The 25,519-nt window shown below is 39.1% G+C and overlaps 1 protein-coding gene across 1 annotated transcript in view; it reads left to right on the top strand.

Moving 5' to 3' along the window:
* TH (tyrosine hydroxylase) overlaps positions 1 to 25,519 on the top strand; it is a 113,506-nt gene that overhangs the window by 54,825 nt on the left and 33,162 nt on the right. Inside the window, exons 3-7 of the mRNA XM_082271093.1 lie at positions 3,025 to 3,202; positions 8,896 to 8,984; positions 12,018 to 12,085; positions 15,774 to 15,824; positions 23,048 to 23,193. Coding sequence (XP_082127219.1) covers positions 3,025 to 3,202; positions 8,896 to 8,984; positions 12,018 to 12,085; positions 15,774 to 15,824; positions 23,048 to 23,193 — 532 coding nt within the window. The remainder of the gene's footprint in view (positions 1 to 3,024; positions 3,203 to 8,895; positions 8,985 to 12,017; positions 12,086 to 15,773; positions 15,825 to 23,047; positions 23,194 to 25,519) is intronic.

Here is a 25,519-nt window from a genome sequence, read left to right as displayed (position 1 = left end):
AGCTCTCCAGTATTTTTTCTTTCAGCCCAAAGGGTTGAATAAAAAAAAAAATCTGCCAGTGTGTACTAGGCTTTAATCCTGCACCATATTTCTTCCATCTTACTTATGAGTCATATAGATTGTAAAAACATAACACTTTCCTATTTCATAATCACAATACTACATACATATGTTAATATTATCCTTTTAGATAGTATGATGTCTTGCATATACCTTCTGTGTTTAAAGCCTGCCTGTCCTGCACTCACAGCGGGGACAAGGACGATGCAGATGCAGTGTGGTCATAGGTGGGATGGGACATCAGGCGGTATGCTGTACTGTGGCCCCTATCTGTGTCAGGGCGCACAGATGCTAACCAATGATCTCGCTGCAAGTGGGAAAGAGGCAGAGCCGCCCACACTGTAGGGAGGTACTAGAGCTGGGTTGGGTATTTTTGGTGAGATACAAGGAAACTTTGGGGTGGGGGAGGGGAGATGAGGGCTGTGAAGGGAGGTGTGCGCAGGGGTGAGGGATGGAAAAGAGTGGTGCAGAGGTCAGAGCTGAGGAGGGGTGATAGTGAGATGTGAACAGCCTGTGAAAGAGAGCTGAATCCTGCACACCCCTAACCCCTGCTTTCTGTACATAGTACATAGTGCATAATGCACTCCTAAACCCTGCACTCAGTACTTAGTGCACCCCTAAACTCTAAACTCTGTGCATAGGACACCCTTGAAACTTTACTCTGTACATTGTGCATCCCTGAACACTGCACATAAGGCGCTACTGGTATTTATTGCCCCTTTAAAATCCTCCCACTGTTAGTGTAATTTTGCCATACTTAGAGATGGGAAAACTTGGAAAAAAAACTGAAAAATTGGGGAGAAAAATTTTTTTTCCTGTTTTTTTTTTTTTAAAAAAGCAAAAAAATTGGAAAAAAATGAAAGAATTCTGGAATGTGTTTTTTCTTGCCATGATAAATAATATATCTATGACATGGTATTCAAACTATATAACATGAAGACCTTAATGAAAAATTTCTGAGACATTATGTAAAGTCTTAAATTATTGCAAGTTCTCTCAGCTGAAGACAAGCAAACCCTGGAATACAATTCAAGAAACACTGTACTTCTCAATGCAGGTCTCAAACAAGAGAAATATGCATGTCTTCCACCAGGGGGCACTGCAGGGGAAAGGCTCCAGTTTAGTTTGCTTGTGGGCTCTATCGTGTACCTCCTACAGTTGGGTGATTGTTGGGATACAGTAGATCAGGGGTCTCCAAACTATGACCCTCCAGTTGTTCAGGAACTACAATTCCCATCATGCCTAGTCATGTCTGTGAATGTCAGAGTTTTATAATGCCTCATGGGACGTGTAGTTCCGCAACAGCTGGAGGGCCGAAGTTTGGAGATCCCTGCAGTAGATATCTGTCCTCTCAGGCCTTGACAGGTAATTGACAAATTAATTTATCTTTGTACCCTTTAAATGATTCATATTAATGTTCTCCACCATCACAGCATAATGTTTCTCTATAGTTTGGTTGGAAAATTTTTTTTCCTTCCCTCCTCTTAGTTAAATGGTGAGACCAACATCTAGAGTTTGGAAAAATTTCCACAGGGCAATTTTTGCTGAGAGCAAAGCTGCAATTTGCAAATATTGCATACAGAAATATTCTTTTCCGAATGCTTCAAGGATGACAAAACACATCCTTCATGCCAGAGGTGCCCTAAAGACAATAAAAACTACTTTATGGAATAAGATAATGAGGACCATACTGGAAGTGCAAAGAGCTTTTGCCTCCTGAGTTCTCATTCCAGAAACACTTTTTCTGCTGCTTCTCATTACAAAGTGTTTCTTCCCCAGAAGCATCTTCAAGTAGGGAAGTGTTACAGACCATGGCATCCCAAAAATACACAATCCCTTCATTTATAGACACCTGGAAATCGGAAGAACATTGAAAACATTCTTTACAGAGCAATAAACTGTATGCTTCTGGATCATCATAGCCAATAACTGAAAATGCATACTGGCAGGAAGCTTTCAAATTATTATGAGGGAAAAGGAGGTCGCTTAACTGTTCTCATGAATAGTTGAAATGTTCTTAACAGACAGTCCTTGTTATTCCATTTGTAATAAAAAAAATAAAAAATAAAAAAGCAAGTTTAGTTTATTTGCTGAATAAACTGGACTTTTATTCCAAGCATCATGCTTCCTTATACACAGTATTTCACCTTCCCAGTGTAACAAAACAAATTTCAGTTTGTAAAACACTGACATTTTGTTTTTTTTACATTTTTCCAAAATTTCAATTTTTTCGAAAAAAAAAAAAAAAGAAGGAAAAAAATGTTTTTCCCCCCCCATGACTTCAACATTTCTGGAAATTTTACATCTCTAGCAGCACTCACTATTCATTATTATTATTATACAGGATTTATATAGCGCCAACAGTTTGCGCAGCGCTTTAAAATGTGAAGGAAGACAATACAGTTACAGTACAGTTCAAAACAGGAGGAACTAGAGGGGCCTGCTTGGTTTGGTGGGGATATAGTTGAGTTCCTGCACCTATTCTCTAAAAAAATATAGTCTTACACATACAAACAGCCTCTTCAGGGCAACCGTAATACTGATATGGTATACAATAAAACTGTTGACACCCCTGCTCTACAAGAAGTTTTGTTTCATTCAGCTGGGTAAACAGATCCAGTGTATTCCCAGATAGAAACTGACTGGTTTTCTGTTAATTTATTCAATTTACCATTGTTTGACGAATAGTGAGTGTCCTTGATGTTTTGGATATTCCCTGCATTTTCCAGAAATTTGTGTTTTTTTAACTTAACTACATAACTCAGTGGGTAAAACATTTTTTTTAGGTTTCTGTATCTTGTACAACCAGTTTTCCTGCCCTATAGCCCTGATATATTGTACAAATAAGATATAGTAAATATGCATGTGACCATGTAAGATTGAGAGCCAAGCAACTTCAAATTTTATCATTTAAAATCAGAAAAACCCTGACAAGTTTTTGCTGAAAATATTCTCGTATTTCAGACATTTGAAGCCAAAATACAGCACCTGGAGACTCGACTTGGAAAGAAAACATCTTCATCATCAGCGTCAGACGTGGAATACTTTGTACGGTGTGAGGTTCATCGCTCCGATCTCAACACACTAATGAGCTCTATTAAAAGAGTGTCAGAAGATGTTAGGACTACTAAAGAGATGAAAGGTATGTGCGAGTCTGGACTGGACTAAACAGAAGTAACAATGGGTCATATCTGTACCTATCAAATGTAAAAAGAAAGTCAATTTTTCTTGGGGTGTGTTTTTTTTAACCCCTTCAAGCCAATGTAACGCATATATGCCATCTCACTGCACTGGGCGTTTTTTTTTATGTAGGGCCGCATATACGTGTTTCTTCCTTTGAGCTATGAGCGCGCCGCACAGCTGAGCCCCGGGCCCCGTACTAACTACTGGGACCCGAATCTCCCGATTCTGGGTCACCTGATTGCTGTGGTAGCCTCTGGTTGGCCACCACAGTGATTAGTCACTGTGTTTTTTTTCTTTCTGCAAATAGAGACGAAGGATACCATGTATCTTGTTCCTTGCAAAAAGAAAAAAAGTGTATGTAAACTAAAAAATGTAATAAAAAATTAAATAAAAAATAAAAAAATAAAGAAAAATGTCTAGATCAAGGTTTGATCTAGGTCAGTGCCAGGGTTAGTGTTTGGGTCAGGTTTGGGTCAAAGGTCAGGGTCAGTATATTTTGGAAAGTATTTATTTCATTTTTCAAATAGTATCAGTGTCAGTTAGGTAGGTAGGACAAAAAAAAAAAAAGAAAAGCAAAATGTGCACTATTGCTTCCGGGCTGTAGTACAGGTACAGATAACAAATAACATACACATATGTGGTATTGTTGTGATCATCAGGAGAATGAGAATTTATTTTGGGTTGTTCTTTGGTGGTAGGTTATGTTAGTAAAAAAAAAAAAAAATATGCAGCTAAATTTAAAACAAAATTATTTTTTTTTTTACTATTTTTGGCCAGTTCTCCTTTGATAAAAAAAAAGAAAATCAGGAGTTATCCAAAACTATTTACTACCAAATGAAAGCCCAGTTTATCTTGAAAAAAAAAAACAAGGTATAATTCACCTGGATGTACAAAGTAGTTGTGGTGATATGTACAGTGTTACACACTCATGTCAAAATTGTGCTTAGGCATTTATATTTGTTTTACCCCTAGGTGTCAAGGGTAATGAAAGGTTACATTAACCAACCGCTGTTTTTGTATTAACCGCTTTCTGACCTGCTGCCGAAGTTATACAGCGGCAGGTCAGCAGGTTCCCGCAAATCGCTATACCTGTAAATAGGGGAAGCCAAAGCTCGAGGCGGCAGCTGCAATTGCCGCTGGGCACCCGCGATTGCTCCACGTGAAGAGAGAATGGCAGTCTGCTGTTGTAAACACAACAGACCGTTGTTCTCTCTTCTATCAACACAGGGCTCCTGTGTTCCTGATATTTAGGAACACAGGTCTCTGTGTTGATATTACAAGCCCATTCCCTCCCCCCCTACAGTTAGAAAACACCCCCTAGGCTCACACTTAACCCTTTGTTCGCCCCTTGGTTAACTCCTCTCCCTGCCAGTGTCATTATTACAGTAACAGTGGATCTTTTTTAGCACTGATTACTGTAGTAATGTCACTGGTCCCCCCAAAAGGGTCAAAAATGTCAGTTAGGGGTTTGATCTGTCTGCTGGATTGTAGCCATTACTAGTAAAAGTAAATAAATAAATAAAAATGACATAAATCTTTCCCCTAGTTTGTAGACGTGATAACTTTTGTGCAAACCAACCAAAATACACTTATTGGGATTTTTTATTTTTTTTTTTACCAAGAATATGTAGCAGAATACAAATTGGCCTAAAATGATGAGAACATTTGATTTTTAAATTTTTGTTTTTGGGAATGTTATAAAGCAGAAAGTAAAAAATATATTTTTTATTTTTTTTTTCAAAATCGAGGCTCTTTTTTTGTTTATAGCGCAAAAAATAAAAATCGCACAGGTGATCAAAAAACACCAAAAGAATTCTCTATTAATGGGAAAAAAATGACATAAATTTCATTTGGGTACAGCGCCGCACGACCGCGCAATTGTCTGTTAAAATAACGCAGTGCCGAATCGCAAAAAATGGCCTTGTTATTAAGGGGGGAAATCTTCTGGTCCAGAAGTGGTTAATAAAAGCTTTTTGGATAAATTTCCCTCTGCCTATTTATACCACTGGGGATGATAATGAGCTTTTTCTTAGGAGTATCTACCAGTATAGTAGCAGGGACATGCGGCACATTTGTCTATTGTAATACAGCAGTGTTCTGTCCTGAATATTACCTGCTGCCATTTGCCATGCAGTTCACATGTTCTGTCCTGGTCATCACCTGTTATCATTTGCCTTGCAGAGATGTGCCCAGTCTGATTTGTTTTACGATGGTGAATAAATGATTGCTGCAGGTGTGCAAATAAACTGTCATTCCCTGCCCTTATATAGTTAGAGATCAAAGCTGATTTTATAGCATTAGCTGATGGAAGATAAGAGGAAATGATAATTAAACTCTCATTTTTTAAACACTTTAAACAGCCGATTTAATAATTTAAATAAAATTAATTTGTAATCCTTTACTGAGTATAAAGCGTGTTTATCTAAACTTTGCCACTTGTGCATGCAGGGACTAATGTTGCGTATTCCTTCACTGTTTGTATCCATAGAAGCACATAGCTCTGTAGCCTAGGGTGGCAAAACACTCCCCTATTCCTCCATCCTCCTCTCCTAACCCTTCTCCAAGCTAACAGTAGGGATGATCGAACGGTTTGGGTCGACCATCGGTTCGACCCGAACATTGGGTATTCGAAATTCGGCCGAATTCTGAACTTTTTGCTGAAAAAGTTTGGAATTTGGCAACCAGAACCGACCAAAATGCAATGGGACAGGAAATGGGCTTTAAAAGCCCTTGATTGGACCAGAACTATCAGTAAAAGCCAATTGAGGGGGCAAGAGAATGCTAGGAATGTGATTGGAGTGACTAGGGGGTCCAGAGGCCAATCATTAGTGAATACGCCCCCAGTATATAAGATAGCCCCGCCAAATTCCTAGCATTGTAATACAGGGATGTGGAAGAGAGTGGAAGCAGTTCTGTTACTTCTGCTCTCAAAGTGTCATTTAGCAATTATTAGTGTGAGGAAAGGGATATCTAGTGTAGTTAGGGTGCTATTTTCCACTTTAGTTAGATTCAAAAATCTAGTTTCTGTAGGGAAAGTGTTAAGTGCCAGGCAGGGTGACCGTAGTGTAGTGTAGGGTGAACTGACTCTGACTGCTATGACAGGGTGACCAAACCCTTCCATGTCAGGGTGACCGCTACAGAGAAAAGATTGTTTCTCTTAGGTCACTTATAGAACAGGGATATGGCTTCTGGCTGGTCACCCTGCTTTTTGCTGCAGGCGTTTATAGGGCTTTTTTGAGGACATGTTTGGAGTCAGGCATGACATCTGAACTTCTGTATAGGGGTATATATACACACACATGTATGCATATATACACCTACACATACATAGGTGTGAAAATAGCAGAACACTATGCTTGCGCTAATGAAATAATTAACAGGCATAGGGCTCCGCTCCTATAACACCTATATATGTGTATGTGTATATATACATATAAGTGTGTGTGTATATATACCCCTATACAGAAGTTCAGATGTTTTGCCTGCCTCCAAAGACCCCAAAAAAATGCCCAAAAAAAAAAACACCCAGGTGTGTTATTGCAGGCATTTATTTTGGGCATTTTTTGGGGTCTTTGGAGGCAGGCAAAACATCTGAACTTCTGTATAGGGGTATATATACACACACACACACTTATATGTATATATACACATACACATATATAGGTGTTATAGGAGCGGAGCCCTATGCCTGTTAATTATTTCATTAGCGCAAGCATAGTGTTCTGCTACTTTCACACCTATGTATGTGTAGGTGTATATATACATACATGTGTGTGCATATATACCCCTATACAGAAGTTCAGATGTCATGCCTGCCTCCAAAGACCCCAAAAAATGCCCCAAAAAAACGCCTGCAATAACACACCTGGGCGTTTTTTTGGCGCAGGTGTTTTTTTGGGCATTTTTTTGGGGTCTTTGGAGGCAGGCAAAACATCTGAACTTCTGTATAGGGGTATATATACACACACACTTATATGTATATATGCACATACAAATATATAGGTGTTATAGGAGCGGAGCCCTATGCCTGTTAATTATTTCATTAGCGCAAGCACAGTGTTCTGCTACTTTCACACCTATGTATATGTAGGTGTATATATACATACATGTGTGTGTATATATACCCCTATACAGAAGTTCAGATGTCATGCCTGCCTCCAAAGACCCCAAAAAATGCCCAAAAAAAATGCCTGCAATAACACACCTGGGAGTTTTTTTTTTGTTGGCGCAGGCGTTTTTTTGGGCATTTTTTTTTGGGGTCTTTGGAGGCAGGCAAAACGTCTGAACTTCTGTATAGGGGTATATATACACACACACTTATATGTATATATACACATACACATATATAGGTGTTATAGGAGCGGAGCCCTATGCCTGTTAATTATTTCATTAGCGCAAGCATAGTGTTCTGCTACTTTCACACCTATGTATGTGTAGGTGTATATATACATACATGTGTGTGTATATATATCCCTATACAGAAGTTCAGATGTTTTGCCTGCCTCCAAAGACCCACAAAAAATGCCCAAAAAAACGCCTGCGCCAAAAAAAAAAAGCCCAGGTGTGTTATTGCAGGAGTTTTTTTGGGCATTTTTTGTGGATCTTTGGAGGCAGGCAAAACATCTGAACTTCTGTATAGGGGTATATATACACACACACTTATATGTATTTCACATACACATATATTGGTGTGATAGCAGAGAAGCCATATGGGTGTTAATTATTTCATTAGCGCAAGTATAGTGTTCTGCTACTTTCACACCTATATATGTGCATGTGTATATATACATATAAGTGTGTGTGTATATATACCCCTACACAGAAGTTCTGATGTTATGCCTGCCTCCAATAACCCCCCAAAAATGCCCAAAAAAAGACTTGCTACAAAACCGGTCAGGTGTGAAAATAGCGGAGCCATATCCCTGTTCTATATTAATTCTAATACAAACAATCTTTTTTTTCTGGTTCTGGACATGCTACAGAGCTGAAACTTCACAGGTACACTTTTTAGACCCCCCAGACACTAAATCCAAAGAAATCTAATTTTTTTTTTCAATAATGTTTTCAATAATTGGCTCTCTATCAAAAATGACAATTTTTAAGAACTTTTTTTGTGTGATTAATAGTCCCTGGGGCATGACCCAGAACCCTAGGCACTTTTTAGGGGCATTTATTGGGTTTTAGGGCTTCAAAATTGTGTTTTTTGATTACCGAATTTCGGGTCCCATTGATTTCAATGGGGTTCTAAAATCCGGAACGAACTTTCGGGAGGTTTCTGTTGTTCTGGTCGAACCGAACTTTTGAAAAGTTCGATCATCCCTAGCTATCAGACCTACTTGAAACTGCACTGTCCACTGTTAAATGATTTCCTCTGAAAACCAGAAGTTCAGGGAAGCTAAACTAAGAGATCAAGAGCCAGCAGCATTGAAAGTTGTTAAATGCAAGTGCTTGGGTATACATTTTAACATATAGATTACTGGTTGAATGTTTATTTTATTGTGCTTAATGTGTTAAACTAAAACACTCCAACTTTAAAGCTCAGTATAAGTTGCTTAGCTGTATGATGATCTCATCCTTAGTCTTACTGGAAGTCAGATCCAGGTTTTACTGTTGCCAGACCTGATTAAAACAATGTCTCTTTTTGCTTTCCAGTTCATTGGTTTCCCACTAAAATTTCAGAACTGGACAAGTGTCACCATTTGGTTACCAAATTTGATCCAGACTTAGATTTAGATCATCCGGTAAGTTGTACGCCTGAACATATTGTACAAAACATCAGATTAGCTTTATTAGACAAGGAATTATATTAACCCTTTGGCAGTCCTGTTCTCTTTTCTACTCCACTATCCCATACATCTGTATTATTGTGGCAGCTTTCCCAGTCAATACTTTGCCCTCTTTGTCATTCTAATCAATTCACATCCAAAATTAAACGGGAGAGATGTACTGTATGGACTGTTAAGTGCCTTACTATGGTACAGATAAATGCCGTAGTACAATTCAGTATGTGAAGCTCCATTATTTGTCCAAAATGCATCTCACTGAAACATTTTATGCTTTTTTTTATTTATTTTTTTAGATACTCCAAAATGTTTGTACATTGTTAGCAGGGGAAACCTTATCTCTTAGTAACAGTAACACAAGCACAGGTAGACTGTTGCAGTCTAAGAGCCAGTTGACACTAATCCGACTTGTCAGGTGACTTGGTTGCCTGACAAGTAGCTCCCAATGCTGTGCAATGGAACCGTTCTAATCAGAGCGACTCAAGTCGCTCCAGCTTAGAAAAAGGTTCCTGCACTATTTTTTGGCAAAGTCGGAGAGACTTGCATTGACTTTTATTATGAGAAGTTGTTTGCAAGCCGCGATGAAGTCGCGCTGCACGGGTGACTTCGAAGTCGGGGCGACTTTGAGTCGGATTAGTGTGAACCGGCTCTTAGTGTTCATGGCTGGGGACCATGAAGTAGGTTTGAGAACAGGAAAAGGCAGACTGAAACAGTCCAAAGGTTTATGGCTGGGGACCATGAAGTAGGTTTGAGAACAGGTAAAAGCAGACTGGAACAGTCCACAGGTTCATGGCTAGGGACCATGAAGTAGGTTTGAGAACAGGTAAAGGCAGACTGGAACAGTCCACAGGTTTATGGCTAGGGACCATGAAGTAGGTTTTAGAACAGGTAAAGGCAGACTGGAACAGTCCACAGGCTCATGGCTAGGGACCATGAAGTAGGTTTGAGAACAGGTAAAAGCAGACTGGAACAGTCCACAGGTTTATGGCTAGGGACCATGAAGTAGGTTTTAGAACAGGTAAAGGCAGACTGGAACAGTCCACAGGCTCATGGCTAGGGACCATGAAGTAGGTTTGAGAACAGGTAAAAACAGACTGGAACAGTCCACAGGTTCATGATTGGGACCAGGAAGTAAGTTTGAGAACAGGCAAAGGCAGACTGGAATAGTTTATTGGTGCACTGCTGAGCACCATGAAGTAGGTTTAGCACAGACAGCAATAGCTCTACTCACACAATCATGGAAAAAGGTCAGTCCATAGGAAAAGCTTCTTGTTGAATAGTTCAGCATTCAGTCCAAAGGGCTCCAGGGACAAACAGCCAACCTTCTTTTAGCTCATAGATCCATTCCTTCAGCAAGGAAAAAGACAATCTCCTCAGGGCTCCATTATTTTTAATCCCCTTACACCATCTGGGCACACCTCCCCAGGGATTGTCTAGACCCTGCTCAATATTCAGGCTGGTCATTTGATTTCTCCCTCCCTAAGCTCCCAAAACATCTTCTAGAAGCAAGGTGAAACACAGTCATTAACTGAAACAGCTGGAGGCTTAAAATGGGTGGGAAACAGGCAAACTCTACTTCTAAGGTAAGATTGTGGAAGACGGTTTCATGTCACAAGTCATACACCATGGCAAGACTAAGCACAGCAACAAGACACAAGGTAGTTATACTGCATTGACAATGTCTCTCCCAGGCAAAGATTACAAAGCAGATTAGGATTTCAAAATATGCTGTTCAATGTTTTTTGAAGAAGCACAAGAAATAGGGAATGTTGAGGACCGTAGACGCAGTGGTCAGCCAAGAAAACTTAATGCAGTAGATGAAAGAGATGCTTACTTCACTTTTGACGTCAGAAAATGTAAAGCAGTGCTATCAGCACAGAACTGGTGAAAACAAGTGGGATCCAGATACACCTATCTACTGTCCAGAGACGTTTGGCCAGAAGGTGGTCTTCATGGAAGAATTGTGGCCAAAAAGCCATACCACCAACTTGGAAACAAGACTAAGCTATGCACAAAAACATAGGAACTGGGATGCAGAAAATGGGCAACAGGTGCTCTATACTGATGAGCCAAATTTGAAATATTTGGCTGTAGCAGGGAGGCAGATTTTTCACCGAAGGGCTGGAGAGTGGTACAACAATGCATGCCTGCAGGCAACAGTGAAGCATGGTGGAGGTTCCTTGCAAGTTTGGAGCTGCATGTCTGCAAATGGAGTTGGAGATTTGGTCAGGATCAATGGTGTGTTCAATTCTGGGAAATACAGGCAGATACTTACCCATCATACCATACCATCAGGGTAGCATGTGATTGGCTCAAAATGTATTCTATGGCAAGACAATGATCCCAAACATACAGCCAATGATGCCAAGAACTATCTTCATTGTAAAGAAGAACAAGGAGTCCTGGAAGTGATGGTTTGTCCCCCACAGAGCCCTGATCTCAACATCATTGAGTATGTCTGGGATTACATGAAGACAGAAGAATTTGAGGCAGCCTACATCTAAATAAGATCTGTGGTTAGTTCTCTAAGATGATTAGAACAACCTACCTGCAGAGTTCCTTCAAAAGCTGTGTGGAAAAGTACCTAGAAGAATTGATGTTGTTTTAAAGGCAAAGGGTGGTCATCACACCAAATATTGATTTGATATGGATTTCTCTTCTGTTCATTTACTTTCCATTTTGTTAATTGATAAAAAATAAATGATTAACACATCTATTTCTGAAAGCATTCTTTTTTTTTTTTTTTCACACCTGCCTAAAACTTTTGCACATTACTGTATATATATAGCTAAACTTAAGCTTTAAAAAAAAAGGTGATTGCCCTGTGCCTGCACCTTCAAAAATAAGGAAGCTCTCATAATTTTATTATGACTAGTACCCTTTAGATAAATATACAAGTACTGGCACTATAACCTATTGTATACGACTTTGCCCTTTTGTATTAAGATCACAAGATGGGTTTTTGTTGATCACTCCCATTACTCTTCACAGGGTTTCTCTGACCAGGAATATCGGAAGAGGAGAAAGATGATTGCTGATATAGCCTTCAACTACAAACAGTAAGACAACCATAACGCTGTAGGAAAACTGTGTGTATACTGTAGATAGATAGATAGATAGATAGATAGATAGATAGATAGATAGATAGATAGATAGATAGATAGATAGATAGATAGATAGATAGATAGATAGATAGATAGATAGATAGATAGATAGATAGATAGATAGATAGATAGATAGAATACATATCCTTATTAAAAAAAACTTTTTTAAAATCTACTCCACAATGGTTTGCCTATTTAGTTGCAGGAACTGATCTGGTTTGCACTCACCAATTCGCTGTTTTTTTTAACATTTGTTTTAATTTAAAAAAAAATTCTGGCCCCCTTTCCTTGAATGATTCCAGTTTGGTACACCAAACGGTTCATTTATAAAGCACTGAATGTAACTAACACCAAACATTCAATGCAATGTAAATTCACTGAATGTTTTAAATAATGGTGAAAAATAACCTGCAGCGGATTTTTGGTGAATGCCACATTCATTAATTTATTATTATGTCCCTAAGCATGCTAGCCCCTTGGTGCACTACTGTTCCATACTATGGCTAAACCAAAAGACTGTTCTCCCAGGCCACTTGCTTGGTACCGGGAGCTATCAGATGAAACAACTCGGGGCATCAGTGGAGTTTATGTACAACTTATTTCACCAACTAGTTACTTTACAGAGATTCATGGTAGTAAATGGATTCTTGAAAAATGTGGCATTCCCATAGGCTCGTTCTAGTGCTAGCATTCTTCATTAATGTATTCAATACACAGCATTGCGGTTACAAGTCCCTCTTGTATTATGTAACCTTTTATTTGATTAAGTGGTAAGTAAAGGGGGAGGGTTTTTGTTATAACATTTTTAACCTTTGGTATATTTATTTCACAATTTCTCTGTATTGAAGACCTTAAAGTATAACCAAAAGCAAAATTAGTTAACTTCCCTGGCGGTATGATTATGTCAGGAATTATGTACCAAAAGCGGTACAATTTTTTGCATGGAAATTTGGCGTTATGTATTATAGGCCTACAATTCTTAGTAATTACTGACTTAAACCTGACCAAAACAAGACTCTAGTAGACATCCCAGATGTGATAAATTTGAAACACAAACGCATGAATTATAATCTAATCAATAATATAATTTTATTATATAATATATATATATATATATATATATATATATATATATATATATATATATATATTATATTATATTATATTATATAATAAAATTATATTATTGATTAGATTATAATTCATGCGTTATATTATATATATATATATATATATATATATATATATATATATATGTGTGTGTGTGTGTATATATATATATATATATATATATGTATATGTGTATATATATGTGTGTGTGTGTGTGTGTGTGTGTGTGTGTGTATATATATATATATATATATATATATAATATAAATGTTATGTGTTTGTGTTTTGTGCAACGTTTGAATTTCCCTCCCGGTTCCGCTCCCATGCAGCATTGCTGCTGCAGGGAACGGAACCAGGAAGTCATCAGACCGACGGACGAGCGGCGGGGATCTCGACTGGTGATCACAGCAATGGTAGATCATCGCTGGATCGCCAGGAGAAGGTAAGGGGCAGCGCTGCACGCTCTGCGCATCTACCCCGAGCGTGACTCGGGGATACCGATAGTAGCAGGAAAAATCCACCCTGAGTCACGCTTGGGGATACCGCTAAGGGGGTTAATTTAGTTTTGGATACAAGAGAAAGGGATTACTCCAGAACAACATCCTCAAGGAGGCACTGGGAACTTTTAGGCCTCATGCACACAGAGCTTAAAAAATGCTGCTGGTACAGGCCTTGAGCATTGTTTTTTTTTTTTTTTTTTTTTTTCAGCCTATAAAAGCACCTCTCTTTGTGAGCCAATGTGTCCATGCACACATAAGCATTTACAAACATGTTAGAAGAGGAGAGCTTACAGGCTAAAATATACCCCAATTAAGAGAGGTAACACCGCTCAGGCTAGTCAAATTCCACGATTCAAGGTGTGTGCTGGACCTTGGCTCACCACCAGGAGAAGCATTAAAAAAGAGAATGGTCTCACACCACCATGGAAAACAATGAAGAAAAGTTCCCTTATTCACATAAGTGGTACAAGGTACAGCAGGGTAGGACAGTAGATGCGTTTCACACGACTGCTACATGCTTGTTCGCTACCAATGAAGAAGCACATAGCAGTCATGTGAAACACGTCTACTGTCCTACCTTGCTGTACCTTGTACAACTTATGTGAATAAAGGAACTTTTCTTCATTGGATTCCGTGGGGGTGTGTGACAATTTTCTTCTCTAATAAAAAATACCCCACTAAAGGTACCTTCAGGAGAGTTGCTTAGGAGCAGAAAAAATGTTAAATACCCCTAAACACGCATAAAAGCTAGTTTTTTCATGCCAGGAGTTCTGGTGTTCAGAGCACCTTAAACAGATGTGCACTGTGTGCATGAAGCCTTAGATCTGCATGTGTAGTCAGGTGAAAGAAGCCTAATAGCTCTGGCAAGGTGGCTCCCACACAGCAAGGCTTCCTCGCTGGGCTCCCAACAGTTTCACAAACCATAGAAATGCAGAAACGAGTGCCAGAGCAAAAGCGGGTGAATGAGTTCAAGATCATTTTAATGCATTGGTGGTTTTCATATGACTTTGTTTTTTTTTTTTTTTACCAAGAATTAAAATGATCCTTGTGCTTTTTCTATTCCTAAGGCTTTTTTGCTGTCTGTTTTCCTGTTAGGGAGATTCATCCTCCCTATTGTCCTGATCACTATTATCAATGAGAGTGAAAATGAAAGAGTAGGCTAAATTTTGAGTTGTCACCAGAACAGAAATAGAGGGTATATTTTCAAATGAAGAAACTACAGGTAGTTTTGGTAACCCTTATAACTACCAAGGATTTTCTTTACTTTGGAATGATTTCCTCTCACTTCCTGTTGTGTCTTACGGGACAAGAATGAGGGGAAATTTCCCCAATAGAAAAAAAAAATGGCAAAAAAAAAACAAGGGTTTTGTTTTAACCCTCTCTTACTCTATCAAAATTAAAACATTTAGAATTTAGTTCTACTGTAACCTTTTTAATGTATTATGTAACATTTATAACCCATTTTAATGTAGTTCATTTGTTTTTAATATTTTTTGGTTATGTTCTTGATACACCATACTGTATTTGCATTCAATATTTTATATTCACTTGTTTAACAAAGGACAAACGTTGATATTTTATCAGTCTTCAATATAACTATATATATATATATATATATATATATATATATATATATATATATTTCCTTTAAAGAAATTATTTATTATGAGAAAAGGAAAACATACACAAATCACTTCCTACAGTATATACACACTGTAGCAGAATGTACCAAATATCTGGAAAAAAAATAAAACAGGTGGTTGCTTTCCATCATCTATCAAATACCGAAATATCAGGTTTGGATGAACTGAATCCCCAAATGAAGTCTATCCTGTGATGTCACAAAAATTCCATTGAAACAGGAATATCTGTCATAAATTTAGTGTGAATGATCAGTGAAAGCAATTAGACATTGCTGGGGCTGGCTTCTGTTAAATTTTGAGGAATGCACAATGCAAGCATGTCCACCAAACACAACAACAAAAACTGTGCTCTTTTTCAGTTCATACACTATCTATAATTCTCTTTTACAGGGGTGATATAATACCCAGGGTAGAGTACTTGCCAGAGGAAATAGCGACTTGGTAAGATAAACAACCATCTTTTCACATTGTGATTTTCTATGTGCAGAATACGTATTAGCTCAATTTATGAAGAATATTATTTTACTTTCTTGGATTTAAATATGATCTAAGTTAAAAGGATATAAAGGGTCTGTTACCACAATTATTGGTTGATCAGACACAATGTTCTCCTGGCTAGTCATTGCGAATTGAAGGAACATTTCTGATTCTGAAGCAGTAAGGTCAAATTAATAGAAAGAAAGGTCATAGCATTATTTTTTTATTATTATTTATTTACAGTATGGGATTTACCTTTATCTAAGCATGTTAAGGCACTGTATATCCTAATTTTCCTATATTATGTTGCCTTGTTCCTGGAAGAACAAATACAGTATAGACAGGGCCGGATTAAGAGCATCATGGGCTTGGTGCTGAGGATTTTGAAGGGCCTTAAGGGCCGTGCCTTGCCATGCACCCAGAGGAGGAAGGGTGCAGCCATGCATGCCTAATTCAACATGGGATGCTGTCTCTGAAGCCCATAAACACATCCATGCATCAGCAACTGTCCCTCCTTGTCCGGCCTTCGCGCTGTGTGGGGAGGTTCTGAGGGTGCTGCCTGGGGAAGCGAGCATAGAAGCCAGACTTCTGTGTTTACAAGTGACAGAAGAGCGGTAACAGTGAATATGGCCAACCCGGGGCCTATATAAAAGGTAGGGGCCTGGAGCTGCAGCTCCAATAGCCCCTACGTTAATCTGGCCCTGAGTATAGACCTTTTGTGTTTTATTTTCACTGATTAGGTGAATTTCACTGAAATCTGTAAGCTTTTAAAACTAAACTTCTGCCTAAAATCAGGCACGAAAGGTCACCTTCTATTACCTATTTAGCTGTTAGACTATTCTGTGTACCTCTTTGATCTCTGGATACCATGTAACTAAAACCATGACTTCTTATGCTTTGCCATCCCACTATCCAATGATATTGGGATGGCAAAGCATAAAAAGTCAAGGTTTTATAGGCACAGATTAGCTCTGAGGTTGAACCCTTTGGCTGACTACAGACCTCAAAGAATGACTAGATTATCAAGAATATACCAACATTCTCAAGATGTCTTTTGGACAAATGTTGGCCAAAAACAGGAAGTTTTAGGTTATGCAGGAACTCTCCTATTGGCTGTTATGAAATAATTGTAGATATGGCTTGGCTGACAGTTTATCAGAAGGTTTATAACAGTGAAACAATATCAGTTGTCAGACTAGGAAGCTATCATATTATGAATATGGGCTTACTTAGTAACAGTATGCACTTAAGATCAAAGAAGCACACAAAAATGTTTTTCTGGATAAAAAGTAGTAACAGGTACATTATTTATTTAACAACAAGTAAAACAATATTCAGCGCAGACATGTAAAATAAATGCAAAATGCCAGCTGTACACTATGAGGTCAATACCAAAAACCCTCAAAAAACATATAATAAAATAAAGTGCAGTACAATAAAACTAAAGAAATACAGCGTACTGATAAAATGGGATACCTTTATGAATGATACAGCATGAATCTATAAACCTAATTAAATCAAATCAGTCCATGAGCAGCCGGACTTTAATTAATAATCCAGCAAAAAAGTGAACAGTTACATTAGTCCATATGCAGCTGGAGAATGACAAGATGACAGCCTCTGTGGGATACATGGTGTTAAATGTGAAAATCAGCCCATCGAGCACAGACAAATACTGCCTCTCACCTCCTGAATTCGGTCACAGAGCATAGTCACAAGGCATTTAATGTTAATTCCTGTATACAGCTCCCAGCATGGATAGGAATATCTCTGTATGACTCCGTGTGTATATGTAAACACAAAAGACACTCTCTAGTGCTCTTTGTGTTATCCACAATTTATTGAAATAAAGATAAAATCCTACTTACAATGGGAGCACTAACAAGTGCATGTACTCAGAGTATAAAATCAAACCACAAAGATAGCCGCTAATGACGTCATATGTTGCTTCTCCTCCCGTACGCGTTACGTCCCAGGGCAGGACTTCGTCGGTGTGATCAGAGCAACGCTTACAACTCTCTCATATGCACGCTGCCATGACAAAAGGACGCTACACCATCCGTCTCGCTAAGAAGGAGGGGAACGACACCCCGCCCTACTGACAGGAACAATCTGCCATTTAAATTAAGTACTATGGAAGTTCAATTCTAATAACGCACAAGAACATATCTTATGCTTAGTCAGATTACAGATCTGGATACATACCTCACTTACAATGCTATGTGAATACATATTCGCAGGGTAATAACAGGCATATCAGAAAAAAGGACTGAGCACCAAGAAAACCTGAACACTCAATCACCCAGCGCTTAGTATAAAAGACTAAAAGAGCAGCCACCTAAATAAATACGCAAATGGAAAAAAAGGTGCATATAAATACGCACAAGCGGCGCTTAATGAGTTATCCACATAGGATGCAAAAGTGATCATAAGCAAATAAATTGCTACAAATGTATGAGTTAAATATAAGTCCACAGTAATTAATGTAATAAAAATGGAAATAGAATAAAGTCCGTGCTGATAGAGAAGTCCAACACCACTTGGCCTCAGTGCGGGTATAACGCTCCACCTTGCCGTTAGTCAATGTGCACCTCCACCTCACCACTCGTGGGATATATGCATATATACGCTTACCAGAAGGCTCAAGCATACACGCCCAATAATGAAAACCAGTCCGGACTCTCTCCGCAAACGGATCCTTGGAACACCGGGTCATACACAGTAGAAAATCTCCCAAATAGTTGCGGTGCATAAGGAAGGAGCAAAGATACACATAGGGCAATATTGCTTAAAACACCATGTACCTTTATTCACAACTCCCCCCTTCACCCATTACACTCACATAAAAAGGAATAGAACAAGCATGTATAGATCGGTGTGGCAGTACGGTCACTGTCGGCCGCTTACCGGACTCCCGCTTGCTTCACAGCGTCCCGGAAGCTCCGGATTCTGAGGTCGTACAGCGTCCTGTTGCCGAGGTGACCGCGCAAGTCACCGCCCTAACGCGTTTCGTCATCAGACTTCAACGGAGAGCGCTCTCCGTTGAAGTCTGATGACGAAACGCGTTAGGGCGGTGACTTGCGCGGTCACCTCGGCAACAGGACGCTGTACGACCTCAGAATCCGGAGCTTCCGGGACGCTGTGAAGCAAGCGGGAGTCCGGTAAGCAGCCGACAGTGACCGTACTGCCACACCGATCTATACATGCTTGTTCTATTCCTTTTTATGTGAGTGTAATGGGTGAAGGGGGGAGTTGTGAATAAAGGTACATGGTGTTTTAAGCAATATTGCCCTATGTGTATCTTTGCTCCTTCCTTATGCACCGCAACTATTTGGGAGATTTTCTACTGTGTATGACCCGGTGTTCCAAGGATCCGTTTGCGGAGAGAGTCCGGACTGGTTTTCATTATTGGGCGTGTATGCTTGAGCCTTCTGGTAAGCGTATATATGCATATATCCCACGAGTGGTGAGGTGGAGGTGCACATCGACTAACGGCAAGGTGGAGCGTTATACCCGCACTGAGGCCAAGTGGTGTTGGACTTCTGTATCAGCACGGACTTTATTCTATTTCCATTTTTATTACATTAATTACTGTGGACTTATATTTAACTCATACATTTGTAGCAATTTATTTGCTTATGATCACTTTTGCATCCTATGTGGATAACTCATTAAGCGCCGCTTGTGCGTATTTATATGCACCTTTTTTTCTAATAACAGGCATAGTCAACCCGCGAGTCTTATATATATTCACAGTATAAAGGGAAACTCTTTCAGCGTTATATTTTTAATCCCTTAAATTGAATGCAATAGATAACCAATCTTACTGAACTTCTTTTTTAAAAGGACATACACCGTGGCCATCTTCACAATACAAATTAAAATAAATGTAAAAATCATTTTTAATACATATAAAATAATTATGCATAATAAAAATCACAAACCCAATCAGCAATACCTAAACATATATATATATCTTTACAAAATGTATCTTTTAGAAATAAAACAGTTCAGATCAAAGCCTGCAGGGGTCAAATCCTTTGTTTCAAAAAACCAAAACGACTCCCTGCGGTTTAATTTTCGTATGAAATTGCTTCCCCTCCAATGTCGCAAAACCTTCTCTATACCCCAAAATTTGAGGCCATTGGGTTTCCATTGGTGAAAGATCCTGAAATGTCTTAATACACTATGATTGGTGCAACCTTTCTTAATATCATCTACATGCACGCCTATACCTACCTCGTTTTATTTAGTTTTACATTTTAATAAAGCGTAACAGGTTTCTAATAAGTCTTTGTTGGTAAATCTGCTACATCATTCTGGATGCATATAAGCCCACTTTAAATCGAACAAATGACTAGGGATGATCGAACTTTTCAAAAGTTCGGTTCGGCCAGAACATCCGAACTTCCCGAAAGTTCGGCCCGGATTTCAGAACCCCATTGAAATCAATGGGACCCGAACTTCGGTAATCAAAAAACATCATTTTGAAGCCCCAAAACCTAATAAATGTCCCTAAAAAGTGCCTAGGGTTCTGGTTCATGCCCCAGGGACTATTAATCACACAAAAAAAGTTCTTAAAAATTGTCATTTTTGATAGAGAGCCAATTATTGAAAAAAAAAAAAAGAGATTTTTTGATTTTGACTTTGGATTTAGTATCTGGGGGGGTCTAAAAAATGTACCTGTGAAGTTTCAGCTCTGTAGCATGTCCAGAACAATAAAAAAAAAGATTGTTTGTATTTTGTCACACAGGTTGTTGGCTTCTCGCTTTTCACACATTGCCGGTTTAATAGCAGGCGTTTTTTTGGGCATTTTTTGGGTTCTTTTGAGGCAGGAAAAACATCTGAACTTGTGTATACGGGTATATATTCCACTATACACAAGTTCAGATGTTTTGCCAGCCTCTAAAGAACCCAAAAAAATGCCCAAAAAAAAAACGCCTGCTACTAAACCGGCAAGGTGTGAAAGGAGCGAAGCCATATTCCAGATCTATAATTGCACTAATACAAATTATCTTTTTTTTTATGGTTCTGGACATGCTACAGAGCTGAAACTTCACAGGAACACTTTTTAGACCCCCAGACACAAAATCACACAAGAAAAAGTTCTTAAAAATTGTCATTTTTGATAGATTTTTGATAGAGAGCCAATTATTGAAAAAAAAAAAAAAAAAAAAACACATTTTTTTTACACCTTCACACCTATATATGTCTAGGTGTATATATACAGACATGGGTGTGTATATATACCCCCTATACACATGTTCAGATGTCATGTCTGACTCCAAACATGTGCTCAAAAAAGCACTAGCAATGCCTGCAGCCAAAAATAATGCTGGCGGCGGCGAAGCCATATTACAGAAACGAAAGTGACTTGAGAGAAACTAGCTTTTCTCTATAGCGGTCACCCTGCTATGGAAGGGTTTGGTCACCCTGCCATAGCAGTCACTGTCAGTTCACCCTACACTACATTACGGTCACCCTGACACTTCACACTTTCCCTACAGAAACTACATTTTTGAAGCTAACTAAAGTGTAAAGGAGCACTCTAACTACACTAGATATCCATTTCCTCACACTAATAAATGCTAAATGACACTTTTAAAGTAAAATTAACAGAACTGCTTTCACTCTCTTCCATGTCCTGTATAACAATGCTAGGAATTTGGTGGGGGCTATCTTATATACTGGGGGGCGTAGTCACTAATGATTGGTCTAGGGACCCCCTAGTCACTCCAATCACATTCCTAGCATTCTCCTGCCCCCTCAATTGGCTTTTTGCTAATGGTTCTGGTTCAATCACAGGCTTTTAAAGCCCATTTCCTAACCCATTGCATTTTGGTCGGTTCTGGTTGCCGAATTCTGAACTTTTTGGGCAAAAAGTTCTAAATTCGGCCGAACCTCGAACACCCAATGTACGGGCCGAACCGATGGTCGACCCGAACCGTTCGATCATCCCTACAAATGACTGATGTTCACATGGCTTATGTGGAGAGTGGGAATCCCTGTGAAAGTAACCAGTGGCATCTTAACCAATGTACATGTTTGATTTAAAGGTATACACTATATCGCCAAAGGATTGTGAATACCTGACCATTACTATCTATTTGGCCAAAAGTATATGAATATTCTTCCAAATTCTTTGGTTCAGGTGTTTCCAGTATTGTTAATACTACATCATGCAAATGTCTGCATCTAACGTTGTAGCAACGGTGTGGGGAAGACCCTTTTCTGTTTCAGCATGAATAGGCCCCTGGGCACAAAGCCAGGTCCATAATAAAATTGATTTGACAACTTTAGTCTGTAGGTACTCAAATGGCCTTCATAGAGCCCTGACTCTAACCCTGCTGAAAACCTTTGGAATGAAATGGAAAGTTGGTTGCCAGCCATCACAAATGCCCTTTTGGCTGAATGGGCACAAATTCCCACAGACACATTTTATGAAAATACTTCCCAGCGTAATCGAAGATACTCAATAATAATGCCCATGGTTTTGGAATGGAATGTCCAGCAAGCTCATATACGTGTGATTGTCAGGTGTTCACAAGCTTATGGTTGTATAGTGTAGCCCTATTACATGACAGATAATATCCCTGAATACAGAATCATACCTGTCTACTAAGCTGGCAACAGGAACCATGTAACTCCACTTTTGTTTATAAAAAAAATCTCTTAATTCATTACATACATTGCAAGAATTTTAGCATATTTCATTGCAGTCCTACCTACAGCCATTTGTACTGAATCTCACACACAAATTCAACTCACTCCCAGCTACTTTTTTAAACCAGACCTTGAAAAAAAATGCAAGGCCCCACTATTTCCAAGCACCCACCCACTATGCAAAATTGCTATGTTTAACCTAAAATAAAACACATGTGGAGAAAAAAGTAAAGAATACCCACCTTTAGACTAGGGTCACCTTGCCCAAGCATTTTTTCATGGCGAATTGGGATCTTAGAAAATAATAAGACATTTTATGCAAGATCAACTTTAATTCATAGTTGCTCAGCGGGATAATATTCCTACTACAGTCACATGATCAGTCCCAGTGTTACAATAAGAAAAAGGCTGGGAACAGAAAATTTCATTTTTATGTAAGCTCTGTACACCAACAGTGTACAGTATTCCCCTAATATAAGGAACCCAAGTTTTAATTGGCCAGTTCAGCTTATCATATCTTACAGGAAGGAGGTCTACTCTACTCTCAAGAGTCTATATCCAACACATGCTTGTAAGGAGCACCTAGATTCCTTCCATCTCCTTGAGACCCACTGCGGGTACAGTGAGGACAACATACCACAACTACAGGATGTCTCCTGCTTTCTAAAAGGTACAAATTGTGATAAACTGTAAAAAGTTAGGTTGGGAAGGCAGAATCATGATCAGAGATAATCATTTTTATATTTCTATAGGTTGTGCACCTCTACTGTAAATAAGCAGCAGGTGTACTTGAACCCTGCTTGAAATATTAGTATTTTTAATTTGCAGTGTGGTAGTAATTTATGGATTACTATTCAACAGAAAAGAGTTAAACAAGAAAACATGACCACTGTTAACAAATGTTCTTATGTTAGTAGATTGCTTTTACATGCATGGGTGTTTAGCAGACACTTGCATTTTACAAAAAAAAAAAAAAAAAAATGTATTTTCTAATTTCAATGCAATGGTCAGAACTTTTTTTTTTTTTTTTTTTTTTTCATAAATCAAATATTCTGTTCACTTTCCCCAGAGATTTTCCCCAGAGCTAAGTGAATGGTGTATGGTGCATGGTGCGTGGTGGTAATTCGTGGACTGAAGGATACTGCAGAGCAGGCTAGGGGTTTCTGGTAAAGCTCAGATTTTCCCCCAAAAAAAGAAAAGTGAGGGAGTGCACTTTGACAGTTCTTATATAGGCAAGGTGATGTCCCACGATGTCAGAAGGGGTGGTGCCACCCGGTGACATTGCCGGGTGGTCCCTTGCTTATATAAGAACTGTCAAAGCACACTCGCCCCCCCCCCCTTTCCTGGCCTGCCAGATGCATGCTTGAATTAGGGTCTGGTATAGATTTTGGAGGGGACCCCACGCCATTTTTATTTTTTAATTCTGTCATAGGGTTCCCCTTAACCACTTAAATACAGGGCACTTTCACCCCCTTCCAGCCAAGACCAATTTTCAGCTTTCAGTGCTCATTGGCTTCTATGGGAAATCTTGGCTAGCTTGACATGGCACTGTTACCTGTCTTTAACATTGGCATCAATGGTAAATCTCGGTCATCTTAAAATGCCACTGCTCTTGAACCATAAGTGACAGGGACACCAAACTTGGGAAGCACTGAGAGGGGACCCAGGACTATAGCATATCTGATTTTGGGGTCAGCCAGCTTGTCTAGAAAATCAATTATGGCTGTAAATCACTATTGCAATGCAGTACATGCATTGTACATGCATTGAGGAGTGAAAAAAGGTATTGCTTTACTTTAAGTACATTTTGTTTTTACGTACATACTCTGGTTCCATTGTGTACTAAAAGTGGGGCATGCCTGTACACTACACTGACTGCACTAAACTGACTGAAGACACTGCCTAATCTCTATTGTCACATATTATACACAGCTGCTGTGTAAGCAGCAGCTTTATATAGTGTGGGGCATGGACTTAGCCCCTGAGCCAGTGCCTTTGGCCAATCATGGCTCTTACAGTACACTATGCTGTGATTGTCAAAAGCATACAGGTCAGGTGCATGCTTTGGCCAATCATCAATAATCAATACACTGCAAGAGCGCAGTGCATTATGGGACGCTCATCTGCAGGTGAACTTCCCGTTTGTTCATGTGTTCAACGAGCACACGAACAGGTGATGTTTGAGTCGAACTTACGTTCGATTTGAACACACAGCTAATCCCTGTAGTGGCCAATAAAAAATATTTCCCAAGTGGATCCTTCTACCAGCTCATACTGGACATTCCACCTTCTGGCAAGTAAGGACTTTTTCTCAAGTGGCAATTTAAAACCACAAAACACATTTTATTTGGTGAAAGAAAGTGGATATTTTACAAAAGCAGACAACTTGTGCCCTACACCTGGACTAAATTCAATATTAAGACGGTATCACAGATGGCTTCCAACTTTAATGTCCCGATGTCCTACTTTTTTCATTACCTCCAATTCTCCAATGCCTTCAGCAGCTAGTTCTCTCATTCCACCCCTCAGGTTATACAGTCAGCACTGGAGGATGTCCTAGGATCCGAATGTACAGAAAAACCCACCTACCAGTTATATTCCCCCCTTGGTTTGGCATCACTACCTGTTCTGGAGGGTCTTAGAGCTAGATGGCAACAAAATATACCGGACCTTGACAATGACAACTGGGACGATATTTGAAAATTCTCTTTTTGGTCCCTTGTTTCCTTGAGAGACGGCCTAATCCAGTTTAAATTGGTCCATTGTGCATATTTCACCCTATGTAAGGAGCAAAAAATGAATTCCAGCTCTCCTTCCGAGTGCTGGCGCTGTGAAAGGGCCCCTGGAGATTTTACCCACATTTTTTGACCTGCCCGGTCATTGTCAGGTTTTAGGAGGAGGAATTAGCTCCTGTACGCCTGGTCTCCGCCATAGCCTTACAACCTTCCATGTCCATCTGCATCTTGGGTTTAATTGAACACTTAATACATACAAAG

Source organism: Pelophylax lessonae (genome assembly GCF_965119305.1).
Source record: "Pelophylax lessonae genome assembly, chromosome: 10".
NCBI classification, from domain to species: Eukaryota; Metazoa; Chordata; class Amphibia; order Anura; family Ranidae; genus Pelophylax; species Pelophylax lessonae.
The sequence above is the reverse complement of the archived record's forward strand: the minus strand, read 5'-3'. Positions and strand labels throughout refer to the sequence as shown.